At 33.4% G+C, this 15,457-nt stretch overlaps 1 protein-coding gene across 3 annotated transcripts in view; it reads right to left on the reverse strand.

Moving 5' to 3' along the window:
- ASB3 (ankyrin repeat and SOCS box containing 3) overlaps positions 1–15,457 on the reverse strand; it is an 83,569-nt gene that overhangs the window by 15,491 nt on the left and 52,621 nt on the right. For 2 of the 3 annotated variants that reach the window (XM_032497544.1, XM_032497543.1), the window contains 2 exons: positions 12,592–12,789; positions 3,038–3,295 (listed from right to left, as the gene is read on the reverse strand). In XM_032497544.1, the coding sequence (XP_032353435.1) occupies positions 3,038–3,295; positions 12,592–12,789 (456 nt within the window). The remainder of the gene's footprint in view (positions 1–3,037; positions 3,296–12,591; positions 12,790–15,457) is intronic. The other variant, XM_032497545.1, reaches the window with a different exon arrangement.

Genomic DNA, 15,457 nt, shown 5'->3' on the forward strand with positions numbered 1-15,457 from the left:
TTGTACAAAGCAGTTGTACAATCATAAACGAGTGACAGTTAATCAACTAAACGCACAGATGACATTTACTTTCTATTATTTGCCTATTGCATTGCCGATGGGATGGAAATCTAGTTATGCTTAAAGTTGAGAAAATATTTCAACTCTGTAGATTATATTGTGACAGGCAATTATTCAGCCAGATACATTTTTTTAAGACTGTTTAAGACAACCAATACCTAGGAAAGACATTTATAATTTACATGACAAAGATTAAGCAACAGACTTAGATGTGCTATAAATAAGATACAACCAAAATCCACTCTAACAACATATTGGAATTTTCATGGGATAATTTTTTTTATAACAGCTCTTTGTAAATTTGATCAAAGAAAGCAAAACATTTATCATACTCAGCAAAAACACTGGCTTTATCCATTCAATAAAAGATCTGTGAACAAAAATTTGACCATGTTAAGCATTTTCATTGCCTAAGTGAAATTTTCCATTGTATTTTTTCTAATGAATATAAAATATAAAGTTACTCTTTTGGAGTAAAACATATGCAACTGGCATTCTCAATTCAGATAGCTGAAAGTTTTACAATTCAAAACAATTTGCAGTTTATTAGTTCTTTTCTATCCTAACAAATGCAATAAATTTAACATAAACCCAGTAGCTTATTACCACAAAAATTTGCAAATGGGCTCATCACATAGGTAGAAGGGGACTATGTATCAGAACTGGGGATGGGAGAGTATATTTACTAAGACTTCTGGGAGAATAAAGCTAAATAATTTCCTCTCCTTCCAGCAGTCTATGCAGTTGTCTGCAGAAGAAAGGAAAAGAAGATAAATTTAATTTTTTCCCTGCACAGGTTCTTCCTAATTTAGGAGTAGAAAGGAGCAAGAAAAGTTGGCGCAGATCTCCCCAAGTTAGGCAAGGGATTAAGGTATCTGAAATTAAGTGTTATAACTTTTGTATCACTGGGGATACATAGGGCTAACTCAGCAGAGCACAGTGGTAACAGACACAGACTTGAGCCACACTAGAGGACAGCCTGGGTCCAAATCTAAGCTCTAGCGAAAACTGTGAGTTTGGGCAACTATGTTAAACACTCAGTGCCTCAATTCCTTCTTCTGTAAAATAAGAATAATAATATCAACTATATTTTATATTAAATGAGTTAATAGTCAAGAACTTAAAATAGTACCTACTGTGTGTCAGGCGGTATTTTAAGTACTGGTTAAAGAAATGAACAAACTAGAAACCAGAATGGAGTACGAAGGCTGAAAGTAATGGGCAAGTAATATGGAGTTCAGTTAGAAGCTTCAGTAGAGAAACACAAGGAGTGTGGCTGAGAAGAAAGTGGGTGCCTTGAAAATAAGCACTAAGTGGAGTGAGAGAAGAAAGGGAACACTCTGTCAGGGGTGCCAACTGCTACCATGTGTCGGTTGGATTTACAGTAGCAGCTGGGGAATGAATTCTAGAATGACGAGGGGCAACTGTTGCTAGCTGTCAGGAGCCCAAACACAACATAAAATTCACTAAGTAAATAGTTAAGGGTACTTAAACAGCTTTGTTAATAACTGGATATAACATTCATTGACGAACTGTTTATATCTCAGCAGAGTATGTGTGTGTGCACATGCAAAACAAGTACGCATATATAAAAAACTTCCTAAAATCAGAGATTTCCCAATCAATTGTCAATAATCTTTATATTTCACTCAATTATCTAAAAAATCCATTGTATTTACTGAAATGGAATAAAGGACAATGCAACAATGAGTCTTTGACAGATAACTTATGTTTTAATCAGCAGTTGAACAAAGAAGTAAATACAATCAGGGACTCAACCCATCATAAACTGAAAAAAAAAAGAAGTCAAGATCAGAACACATATCTAAATCTGCTTTTACTTCTGTATTCCTCAAACTTTCTATTAGAAAGCAGTTTTTCCTTACAAACCACATACCTGAAACACTTAGTATCAGAAAGGGATGACAGTTCTAAGCATAAAACCTCTGCTTAGTGAAAATTCTTGAATTCTATATTATGGCAGACATAATAAAAAGGTGAGATACTGGGATCTTGCCAAATAAAGATTTGTTCTTCACAGGAAGATAGAGAAGCCACCAGGTGGAAGAGGGAGTCCCAGAAGTACAAAGTTTATGCATGGGAACCATTAGTGTTGCCCGCATGAACCTCAAAGAGGATCTCTTCTGAAAAGCAAAACTCAAATAACAAGATATCAAAGCACTTTTCTGACACCCAAAATCTCAATATTGTCTACATTTTACTTTAGTGAATGGTAGTTTCTGAAGCAAAAAAAAAAAAAAGGAAGTTTTCTGGATGTTTTATTGAAATTTTACAAAATACCCAAGTTCTCTATATTCCTGGAGACTTCTCTTCTGTGTTCTCATTTGACTCAAATTATCAGGCCAAGAGAGTTCTCTCACAGGTACGATTACCTTCTTAGCCCACCTAAACACTTCAAACTTTTGCAGAGGCTGATAGAAAGTTTTTCTCTTCTTGCCCTAGAAAAATCCTAACTCAGCTTTCACAGAATCACTCATAGGGGCTACCCTTGTGAGAAACCACCTGAAGTAAACAGTTTATCCTCAGCTACTTCAAAAATCAGTACTTATTGAGGGAGACAAAGTTCAAATAGACAAGATGCTATAGGATAGGAGTATTCACTCTAGTTGACTAAAAGATGACAGAAATCTCCACAGCAGCTCTAACCACTCTGTCACAGGCGTTTTGAGAGCAGCATGAAGGATGGCTTAAGTAGAAGAAATATCGCTCTCAGGAGGGGTCCCTGACACCCATTCCTCTCTACTCCCTTCTAGCCACCTCTGACCTTTTTCCAGGACTCTATCCTTACACTCAATCTCACTATTAGCAGCCCCCAATTCCTTCACCCCAATCCAGCTATCAAAGTCTTCACATACACACACCACCACCCTCCTCCCAACACTCAAGAAATTGGGGAAAATTAAAGGCAGAATATTCATTCAAAAAAGGTAAGGTCCGCAATGGTAGGATTTCTTACCAAGAACTGCATAGTAGACTTAGTGGGTCAAATCCAGCAAGCAGGAGAGATGGCAACCATTCCTTATATTTTGTCTGTGCTTTAATTGCATGATTAATAAATTCAGATATGTGGCTCCAAGGTGTCAATGGACAACATTTCTTCAAAAAGTAGCGAAACACTGAAAACTTCTCATACTTCAGGCAGTATGCCAAATGAAGTTCATTTAACTGAGCTCCATATTTCAAAAGAATATTCACAATTCCAAAGAATTCACAGCTGAAGGAAGGAAGGAGAGGGGAGGGGAGGGGAGGGAAGGGGAGGTTAGACATTTATATTAACAAAAAATAATTATCACAAATAGTTAATAGTAGTTTGAAATGGAAAACAAGAATGGCAGATGGAGCAGTGGATGGTTTTCATATAACTAGTGGATTGAGACCAGGAGACTAGAGAACAGGGTGTGTTTTTAAAACTTTTTAATTTATAATTTGTGCATGGTTTTTAATTTTCAACTATGAACAACTCATGCCCTTAGAATTTAAAACATTTATCTTAAATAAGTTTTTAAATTATCACTGACAAATAGAAAACTATTCTCAAATTGTGATTCTTTTGTACAATTAAGTATCTCTACCGCAAAATACTTGCTAAACAAAGTTAATAAAACAATGAGATCAGTCCCTAAAGACAGATGACTCAGTCTAGGAATGTCTAAGATACCAGTTCCTTCAGAAATAGCCTTAGTCAATTTCCTGCTTTCAAATTTCTAATGGTAAAAAGCAATCACAGAGAAAAGGTTTTTTTTTTTACTGAACAAAAATTTAACTTATAGCTTTAGATATTTAAATTAATCTTCTTTATCAAGTGCTTCTATAGAATAAAAATATATCATTTTATACCTATTAAGTTGGTTACTTTTTAAAAAAAATCATCATCCAATACTGGTCAGTTGTGGTTAAACTGACTGAAGATAAGTGTAACCCTTTTTTGAGAGAGCTAATTTGGCAAAACGTATCAAAAGAGGCATCACAGCAAAGTTATGAGGAACATAGACTTTACAGCCCAGACTGCTCAGACACTTACCAGCTGTATGACTCTGAGCAAGTTACTTAATCTTTCTGAGATAAAATTTTAAAAATTATATTCTATTTGTACAAATATACTAACCATAGTATTGTCTATAACATGTTCAAAAGATAGAAATTACCTTAATGTTTAACAGAGGAGCAGGTAAGTACAAAATATGCAATAGTCATCAAAAACTACAATTTGATGATTGTGTGGCCACATTTAAAAAATTGTTTCTTATATAATTCTAAATGTAATAAAGCTCAGTAAACATGTATGTTCACTCTGTGGACAACTAAAATTAAATATGCAAAAATAAAACAAGACTCCCTCTGAAATTGGCATTAATGCTATTTTGAATAACTAGAAATAAAAAAGAAACATTTCATTAATCATAGTATTATAGAATCTAAGTAAGTAAGAGTCATAAAAGTAACAGAGAAAACAAACAAAGCATTTAAACCATTGTCATGTGAGGCCAACTACTTCTGAGGACTTACACACAGAACTTGAAATCAAGAATTTAAAGCAGTTAAGACACTATATACATGGGGGGAGGGTATAGCTCAAGCAGTGGAGAGCACGCTTAGCATGCACAAGGTCCTGGATTCAATCCCTAGTATCTCCACTAAAAGTAAATAAACAAGTAAACCTAATTACCTTCCTCCACCAAAAAAAAAAAAAAAAAAAAAAAGACATTATATACATAAGTAAAATGTCACCTACCCCATGTAAATTTTTGTAAATCTATTTCATTTACTCTCTGATTTGTGCTTCTTTTCTTCAGTTAAAAGATTAAACAGTAATTATTTTATTACTAATCATTTGCATATCAATTAGAAAAGAAAAATCTGTAATTCTAAAACTCCTTTATAAAAATTAATAACTTTGTTTTTTGTCTGCTATAGCTTGCTATTTGTTCCTAGAAACTCCATCATTCATATCACTATTCTTATAAACAGCCCTGTATGTATTTTTGCTTCTGGCCGATTTCAGATATAGGAAAGCCAAAAGAATTTGTTGCCAGTAGTCCTTAACTACGAGAAATGCTAAAGTATATACTTCTGACTGGTGGTTCTAAACAAGTTATCACCAATTTATTTCAACTACTTCGATCTCATGTAACTAGTTTCTCCTTATTTTGCCTACAGCTATTACTTGTTGATTCTACTACAGAACAGACAAGCATATATGACATGGACTGCTCAACACATTCCAATAAATATGTAGGTAAACTGTGGGAAAAGCTCAAGACATTGCCTCATTACAAACGTGATCCATAATTCTCAAGAAGACTGTTAATTTTCAAGGTCTGTGTGTTTATATATGCAATTCAGGAACAAGCTGAATTCTTCCCTCAAGCAATGGGAAACCATCAATGGCCTAACCATAGATACTTTGGTGCTTAAAAAGGACATATTTTTGCTACAGAATACAAGGTAAATGGAAGCCCTAAATGTACCCTGTTAGATTAAGTGCTACAGATAGGTTCTCTGGCTATTTTCCATTTAGAAAAAACTATAAAACCAAGAGGCTTTCTTATTAAAGTTTCAAATATAGCACCTAGACATGTGGCTCTCATGCTAAGGAAATTTTAAAGATAAGGCCATAGATAAAATATCCATCTCTAAATATGAGAGGAACATGTGCATGTATAATTCCCTATAATAACAAATTTTATTGAGTGTTTATTCTGTACTGGACATTAATGTTAAATGTTACATGGAAATTTGCCTTAATCCTCACAATAACCCTAAGAAGTAAGTTCTATTACCATCTTCACTCTAAAAGCAAAAATTGAAGCTTAGTAATTGGTAGAATTGAGATCATAATATCAAACCATGCACATACTAATGTATATAAAATAGATAAACAACCAGTTTATACTGTGTGGCACAGGGAACTATATTCAATATCTTGTAGTAACTTGTGGTGAAAAAGAGTATGAAAACGAATATATGTATGTTCCTAATATGACTGAAGTATTGTGCTGTATATCAGAAGTTGATGCAACATTGTGAACTGACTATACTTCAATAAAAATACATTAAAAAAAAACAAACCAAAATCTAACAGTGAACATGATACAGCAAATTACTGAAACATCTATCCTAATTATAAAAACCAAACACTTCATGAAATAAACAAATTGAGAATTATTTCAAGGACAGACTTATGTTTCCCAAAGTATGTTCCATGGAACACTAGTCCTTGAAAATAATCTATATGAAAAAGGCTCCATAATAAAAATATTTGAAAAACCCTTTACAGTATACACTAGTCCAGAAAAGGGAGACATACAAGATAAATTTAATTTTAAACAGTATACTAGTTATATTTTCAAATTTTATGCTCAACTGTTTTTCTTCAACCTCCAGATACCTTTCAGAAGAAGTTAACTTTAGAATTAAAGCAATGGGTCCAACTGTTAATCTGAAAAAAGCATAATAAAGAGAGTATAAAAAGCCCCAGAAGTCTGTAAACACAGGAACAATGGTATATTTATTGTTTGCACCTTTTCAAACCTTTGTAGATTCATTTCCCTCTTAGAAATTCATAAAATACATCACCATAAGAAAAATTCTTAGAAGTCCTCCAGGAAAGAAACCTATTTACCACTGCTTAACCCTATGTTTCCCAAATTTAATTAACTATAGAACCCTTTTTAGTATCTATTTTTAATATTCTGTGTATTATCTATTAACAACGTATAGCATGGGTATTCTACAAAACACACTTTGGAAAACCTAGCTCTAAACCTGTCCAATTATCATACTGCCTTGTGTTAGAAGGGACAAAAGCACACTCCTAAAAGGCTTATGAAACTGCCAACTGCTACATTATAAACTCTTTTCCAACAGAACTACCATTTACATGGTGAATAGTAAACACACAATAAACTGGAGGCTCATAATACATTGTCAGCATTCCCTGAGCTTCTGCAAAGACTCTTACAAAGGTCTCAAATATATGTACAAGCTCCAGAAACTCAAGCAACTTCAGTGCTCCACATGACCTTGATTATTATTACATGCTATTGAGCAACAGTAGACCATAAGGCTTTGATAATCTTCAGTTAAAATATAAATTACATGGACATGTGTATGAATTTCTCAATACTTAATATAAGTTCTCTTCCAAGCCCTTATGGAGAAACAAAAAAACTCTTCAAGTCCTATATATTAAAAAGAAATAGTACCTGCTATATAACATAAATATCAAGAACTAATTGTGGCACATAAAGAGACTGCACATTATACAGTGAAAATCATAAGATATGAAGAGAAGTTTAAAAACTAAAAATGCAATGTCTAGACCTTATTTGGGGGCCTGTACATTTTTCATCATTCTGCTCTTTGAAGTTTAAAGATGTGCACAGAAACAGTGCCCAGATAAAAGCAGCACAGTAAAAGAAAATTCAACATGTTAACAAGGTTTCTTTTAAACAAACAGAAATGGGCAAATACCTTAAGCATTTTATTTTCAATTAGCCAACAAAATAGCTACCCAACATATTAGTTGAATTATCAAAAGGCCACATACTAAGTTTACTGACTGGCTTTCAGCCATCAGCTGAAAATAAAGACATTAGATTCTGTTATATGCATCCATGTGTGATAGGATGACAAGAATGGATACAATGATTTTTTACAAAACTAATGGGTAACAACAATTAGTATCAATTAGAAAAACAGACAAAATCAGGCCAGTTAAACCATGACCTCTTTCTACAGTCATATATGAAAAGCATTAATATTTATTCAAACTGTCCTGAAATTTCTCAACTTCCCTCCTCTCTTACCCATTCCAGTTAAAGGATTCTTGTTCTTAAATTTTCTCATTTGAGTTGAATTACTCAGCTATGCCCTTGAAAGACTGCCTTCACATCAGTGAAGCTGTTAACTTTTTAGCCCCAAAGGACAAAGACTGCTTTTGTACAGTGGTAGAAAAGACTAGACACCTTTCCATCGCGCCTTGGAGTGGTGAGAAGAGCTAAAGGTCACTGCTTCTAACAGAAGCTTATCCTCTCCAAGGGATATCCAGCAAAAATGTTTCAGAATGCTAATCCTGAGCTAAAAAGTTAAATCAGCTGAATAAAACAATAAAGAAGGGAAACTTAAAACCCAAAGCCATTATTTATATTCATTATTTTCATCATCTTTTGATATTAATTATACTATTTGTAAAAGCAGATAGAAGTTTACTAGAACATAACAGGCCAACAATGCAAAAAAGGTCACAAATACTAAACTTCTAGATCTCAGAGAAATACCAAAAAACATACAATTAAGAAAACAAAAGCTTTTCCCTCATTAACACCTAAAGTCAGGTAAGTGTCAATTAAATCTTTTATACAACAATCTCACACCAAACTAACATTATTGTAACAACCCAATGATGCTATTAAAATAAAATTTCAGAACTTATACTACTAAAATTATCTATTACCCAATCTCTGACAATTTGAATATCTAATAATTAATTTTGGAAAACAGAGTCTTCCAAGTTCCCTGGTACCATTATTTTGACCAAAACTCAAATTTTTATTAATAATAATTATGTAATATAAGAAATTCATAAACTATTTCATTAAGAGAAAACAGCACAAAAAAGTTATTTTTAAGTGAAAATTATATTCAATTGTCCTTGCTTTTTAAATGATAATTCTAATTAAATTAATCAATTCAGGTATGTTGTAGAGAATCCATACTTACTGAAAGAAATAACAAAAAATTAACAAATTTTTCAATTTTGATTTCTTTTCCTAGCACTGACTATATTACACTCTTGATGTGCTAAAACAAAACCTACTGGAGGAATGACAGTTTTCTTGCTTGATCAGCTTTATAGAGATTCCCAAAATGATCAAATGATTTTCACATTACATGTACAATGAGACAACATGCAAACTGATGGCCAGGTATTAGCTTATATAAATGTAACATAGAGATTAGACGTTTAATTGGTATTGTTTTCTAGATAAATGGAGAATGGCAAAAGATGAATTTCTTTTCCAAAAATGAAGAGAATTAACCTTGATATTTTACGACTACGTGTCAAAAACTGTGCAATGTACTACACATATATACACACATTAAATGCACAGATACATGATTTTGATGCTACCATCTTTCAGATTCAGTCCCTTAGAAAATGTTTCCCCTTCAGTTAAATTCCCCACAAAGTAGGCAATAATGGCAAAGATGTATCAAAATTAAGTCTACTGCCACGGGTCCCAGGCAAACAAATAAAAAGTCAACTGGAAAGATAAGGAGAATGTACCCTCATAAAACAGGTATTCTGATATTTTGGCTTTTTCCCTAGAAACTAACAAATAATATTTTTCAGTGACTTTTTTTTTTTTTTTTACGAAAACCTACCTAATTAAAAATACATTTGGTCCTGTTACAAGTTCCCACATGGAATAAAATAGCTGACAAGCCCCTTTGAAGTCACCAAAACAGATTTCAGTTATGCTCTGGAGGGCCACTTCATAGAACAAAATTGCCAAGGGTAGCAAAAAACAAAGTTTGTTAGCTCATGTCTGTGACAAAAGACCACCATAAGCCATACTGCTTCTTCTTTATTTTTAGTTTTCAGAAGTTTGATTATTTGTAAGCTTGCTTTTCTTTGTGTTTATCTTATTTCAGGTTTATCTAGTTTCTTAAATCTATAAACTTATGTCTTTAACAAATGTTGGGAAGTTTTTGTTCATAATTTGTTCACATAATTTTTCTGAACCAATCTCTTTCTTCTCTTTTCTGGATCCTAATGACAAGAATGTCAACCCTGTTGATACTGTCCCTCAGGTTTCCCAGGCTCTGTTCTTGCCCCCACCCCCAATCATTTTTCTCTGTTTTCTTCTGTTTGGATAATTTCTATTGGTCTATCTTCAAGTTAAAGGAAGAGTCAATTAACTTGAAGAGTCAGTTAACTCTTCCTTTTGTCAATTTCATTCAGCTATGGAGTTCATGTAATTAATTTTTTATTTGAGATATATTTTTCAGGTTTAAAATGTCCATTTGGTTCTAGTTTTTATTTCTCACTTGAGAATTTCTACCTTTCCATTTATTTCAACTGTGTTTACCTCATTAAGCACCATTATAATAGTTATTTTTAATTATCTGCTATTTCTAACATCTAGATCGTCTCAGGGTTGATACCTATTAACTGTCTTTTCCTTTCAAAATTGGTCATATTTTACTGGCTCCTCAGATGTCAAGTAATTTTAGGCTATATCCTAGACACTGTCGATTGTTAATGGTGTGTAGACTCTGGGTCCTGTGTCCTGTTATAATCCTTTGAAGAATACTAATTTGCTTGTTTATTTTAGCAGGCATATCACCTGCTAGGTTAGGTTAGGTTCAGACTGCAATTTCTTTTTCATCTCTACACACAGTCATTCCAATCTTGGTTCAGTTCTCAAGCCTTTGCTATGCTGTTCTGGGTCTGGACCCATGAAAGTGCCACTGAGGGGCCTGGAGATGTGGATGATAGTTCAAATCTTGTTTTCAACAACTTGGGTCTGTCCCATGAACCCAAAGCTTGGGTGGGCTCTGGGCATATACAGGTTTGTACACAGAATTAAGAGAACTCCTTCTCCAGCTCTCTCTTCTCTGAGGTTTTCCTCATACATTCTGCCCCAGGTTCCATTTACCTAATTTCTCAGGCCAGAAAAACATTTTAAGGTGTCTGGGGGCTAAAAGGGTCACTGGTATGGTTAAAAATGTATAATTCAAACTATACTTATAAGATGATGAGGCATGAGCTTAGCTGCTATGACCAGAAAAACCAAAAATATCATTCCTCCAAAAGGCAAGACAAAGGCCAGAACAGATTATTGTTATATTGGACACACTGACACACAAGCATACAAAACCATTACGTTCTAATTTTAAAAATGTTAAAATCCTGACCTAATTATAAAATATAATGGAAATAAGATATATTTGGAGAACACTGAGACAACTAAAGTCATCAGCACAGCCCTAGTGGAAGTAAACTAAAATAGGGCTCCTCTGTGTAGAAAGACAAAACCTGAGGTGTATACGGTGAGCTTCTATGAAATCATGAAAGTTATGCAGATGGATCCCAGATACTGAGATTAACCAAAACCCCAAATACTCAGACTACGGTATATACCTAGAAGCTTAATTCAGGGCAAACAAAATGAACTACTATTTCATATACCAAATATTAAGGGATGGTAGAGACTGAAAGGTTTAGCAAATAAGTTTTTGATAGATGTTTAAATTAAATCATGGTTAGCAATCCATAACTGGTGAATTCAGGAAAGCCAATGAAATTTGAAGTATGCCTATAAACTCTTTTGTGTCATTAAAAACAATAGCACTATCTGTACAAATTATTCCATTGTTGGACGGACCATAGATTTTTACCCAGTATGTCTTCTCTTACACATAGCCTTATTCTTACTATCTATTTTAAAGTGGAGTGGGGAATAACTCAGTGGTAGAGTATATGCTTAGTATGCACGGGGTCCTAGGTTCAATCCCCAGTACCTTCATTTAAAAAAAAAAAAAAAAGGATGATGATAATAATATCATCTCTTAAATAAATCTTTTTAAATAAAGAAAACCTTAGGAGTCTTATAAGCAAGTATTTGCCAGAAGCTAACAAAGTACCAATAATTCTTCATTTATTCTACTCATAGGATCATGGCAGATTAGTAAAACAAGTATTTTTAAAGCTTTTTAATTTAATTAGGATGACTTACAGAAAGAAATGCTACATACAAAGTACATTAAAAAGGCAATAATATATAAAATTAAAGTTCTATTTTTAGACTCATAACAAGTCTTATAAATTTCAAAAGGTAAACTTGAAACACAGTCTATACCATATCTGATAACGTTATTTTTAATTCTTTGTTTATCTTTTTACCCCTCAAGCTTTATTGAGACATAAGACTGAAAGATTATAGTGTGTATAATGTGGTGACTTGATATATGTATACAATGTACAAGGATTCTTCCACTGAGTTAATTAATATATTCATCACCTTATATATTTACTTTTTTCTGAGAGCATTTAAATTCTACTCTTGGCAAAATTCAGTTATATAATATGGCATTATAAACTACAGTCATCATGTCATATATTAAATCCTCAGGCCTTACTCACCATATAACTTAAAGTTTGCTTTAATTCTTGAATTGTTTTAAAGACCAAGGATATCAGAGAATTCCTGAATTTACTTTAATATCTTTGAAAGCACTACCTAAAATTCCTACACTAAAAATATAATCCAGAGCCAAAGAGGGAAGGAAAAAAAATCAGACATAATCACCTCACTTTTATTATAATTTGACTAAACATGGTGCATCATAGAAGGCTTTTTTGCCTGTTTTTTTTTTGTTTGTTTGTTTTTTAAGTTACCAGTTTAGCTCTAAGAGATACTAAATTTTATCACAAAACAAAGTTACCTAGAAATACATATCAATAAAGCTAAAAAAGAATAAAAATATAGCAAATATACATACTCCTTTTGGAAAGCCATACACATGGGAGTACTGAATCCAAAGATGAGGCACATCTGGGCATCAGGGCTGTAGCCACACCGGAGTAATGTTTCCAGGCACTCTTCATGCCCTCCAAACACTGCTGAGTACACAGGGCTCACTTTGTTTGGCCCAGTGTCACAGGCTCGGTTAGTAAGTGGTATTAGCAAGTCCAAGATTCTGCAAGTACACAAATTCAGGAGCATTTAATGCTTTTTATATGTACAGAAGTGTAGACAACATTTTAACAGCACATATTTTGAGTCATCCACTGATACATGTTTTTAAAAAACCCTGTCTTTGGTGTACTTCCTATCTATAATAAAATTATTACAGGCTACATACTCCAAGATGTTATACTTATTATTGAAGCTTAATAGAAAGGTCCTTAAACACATTTGAAGTAGGATAAAACTATGTTCTTATAAAAGTAAATAGGTAACATATTGTCCTTTTTATCTTTGCACTAATTATTTACCTTACTACCACCACCCTACTCCCTAAAATTCAAATTTTATGTCAGATATTTTAGGATCTAATAAATTATTTAAAACTTCGTTATACTAAATATAAATTTGTACCAAGAAAATAAATTATTTTCCTCCATAAAGTACCAATCAAAAGTTTTTTCCCTAATTAGTAAGAATTTTTTAAGATAGTGAATGATATGAAATAAACAGTACTTTCACCAGAAAGAAATCAGAATTCCTGCTAAAATATTCCATGCTCAGAAAATAAAATAAGCTCTTTAAGTATTGAGGCAGATTTATTTTAAAAAGTGGTTGCTAAGTAGAGAAAGTTCTAAAAAAAATTTATTAAAACATTAAGTTCTCTTATGAACAACTATATGGAAACAAAATGGATAACCTAGAAGAGATGGGCAAGTTTCTGGAAACATACATTCCACCAAGACTGAATCAAGAAGAAACTGACCACTTGAACAAACTGATCACTAGAATTGAAATCGAATTAGCAATAAAAAAAAAACCTCCCTACAAATGAAAGTCCAGGACCAGACAGCTTCACTGGGGAATTCCACCAAACATACAAAGAAGAACTCATACCAGACCTTCTCAAACTCTTTCAGAAGACTAGAAAGGAGGGAATACCCCCAAACTCATTTTATGAAGCCATCACCCTGATACCAAAACCAGGCAAAGACACTACCAAAACCAGGCAAAGACACTACCAAAAAAGAGAACTACAGACTAATATCACTGATGAACATAGATGCAAAAATCCTTACCAAAATATTAGCAAATAGAATCCAACAGGACATAAAAAAGATTATACATCATGATCAAGTGGGGTTCATCCCAGGGACACAAGGGTGGTTCAACATATGCAAATCAATCAATGTAATACATCACATCAACAAGAGAAATGATAAAAACCACATGACCATCTCAATAAATGCAGAAAAAGGTTTTGATAAAATTCAACACCCATTTATGATAAAAACTCTCACCAAAGTGGGTATAGAGGGGATATATCTCAACATAATAAAAGCTATATATGACAAATCTACAGCCAGCATAGTACTCAACGGTGAAAATCTCAAAACCTTCCCACTAAAATCTGGAACAAGACAAGGCTGTCCACTCTCACCACTCCTATTCAACATAGTCTTGGAAGTCCTAGCCACAGCAATCAGGCAAGAGAGAGAAATAAAAGGGACCCAAATTGGAAAAGAAGAGGTAAAAGTGCCACTATATGCAGATGACGTGACACTATATATAGAAAATCCTAAAAGGTCCACACGAAAACTACTAGAACTAATCAAAGAATTCAGCAAGGTAGCAGGTTACAAGACTAATGTTCAAAAATCAGTTGCATTTCTTTACACTAACAATGAACCAACAGGAAAAGAAAGTAAAGAAACAATCCCCTTTAAAATAGCACCAAAAGTAATAAAATACCTAGGCATAAATCTAACCAATGAGGTGAAAAACTTATACACGGTGAACTATAAAACACTGATGAAGGAAATTAAAGAAGACTTAAAAAAATGGAAAGATATCCCATGCTCTTAGATTGGAAGAATCAATATTGTTAAAATGGTCACACTGCCCAGGCAATCAACAGATTTAATGCAATTCCTATCAAATTACCCAGGATATATTTCACAGAACTAGAACAAATCATAATACACTTTACATGGCATCACAGAAGACTTAGAATTGCCAAAGCATTACTGAAGTAAAAGAAAGAGGCTGGAAGAATAACTCTCCCAGACTTCAGACAATACTGCAGAGCTCCCAGACTTAGACAATACTACAGTAATCAAAACAGCTTGATATTGGTACAAAAAGACATATGGACCAATGGAACAGAATAGAGAGCCCAGAAGTGAACCCACAAACTTCTGGTCAACTAATCTTCCACAAAGGAGGCAAGAACATACAATGGAATAAAGACAAGCTCTTCAGCAAGTGGTGCTGGGAAAACTGGACAGCAGCATGTAAATCAATGAAGCTAGAACACTCCCTTATACCATACACAAAAATAAACTCAAAATAGATCAAAGACTTAAACATAAGACAAGATACAATAAACCTCCTAGAAGAAGACAAAGGCAAAATATTATCTCACATACATCTCATCAATGTTCTCCTAGGGCAGTCTACCCAAGCAATAGAAATAAAAACAAGAATAAACAAATGGGACCTAATTAAACTTACCAGCTTTTGCACAGCAAAGGAAACCATAAGCAAAACAAAATGACAACCTACGGAATGGAAGAAAATTTTTGCAAAAGATGAAACTGACAAAGGCTTGATCTCCAGAATATATAAGCAGCTCATACGACTCAATAAGAAAAAAACAAACAACCCAACCCAAAAATGGG

Source organism: Camelus ferus, chromosome 15 (assembly GCF_009834535.1).
Source record: "Camelus ferus isolate YT-003-E chromosome 15, BCGSAC_Cfer_1.0, whole genome shotgun sequence".
NCBI classification, from domain to species: domain Eukaryota; kingdom Metazoa; phylum Chordata; class Mammalia; order Artiodactyla; family Camelidae; genus Camelus; species Camelus ferus.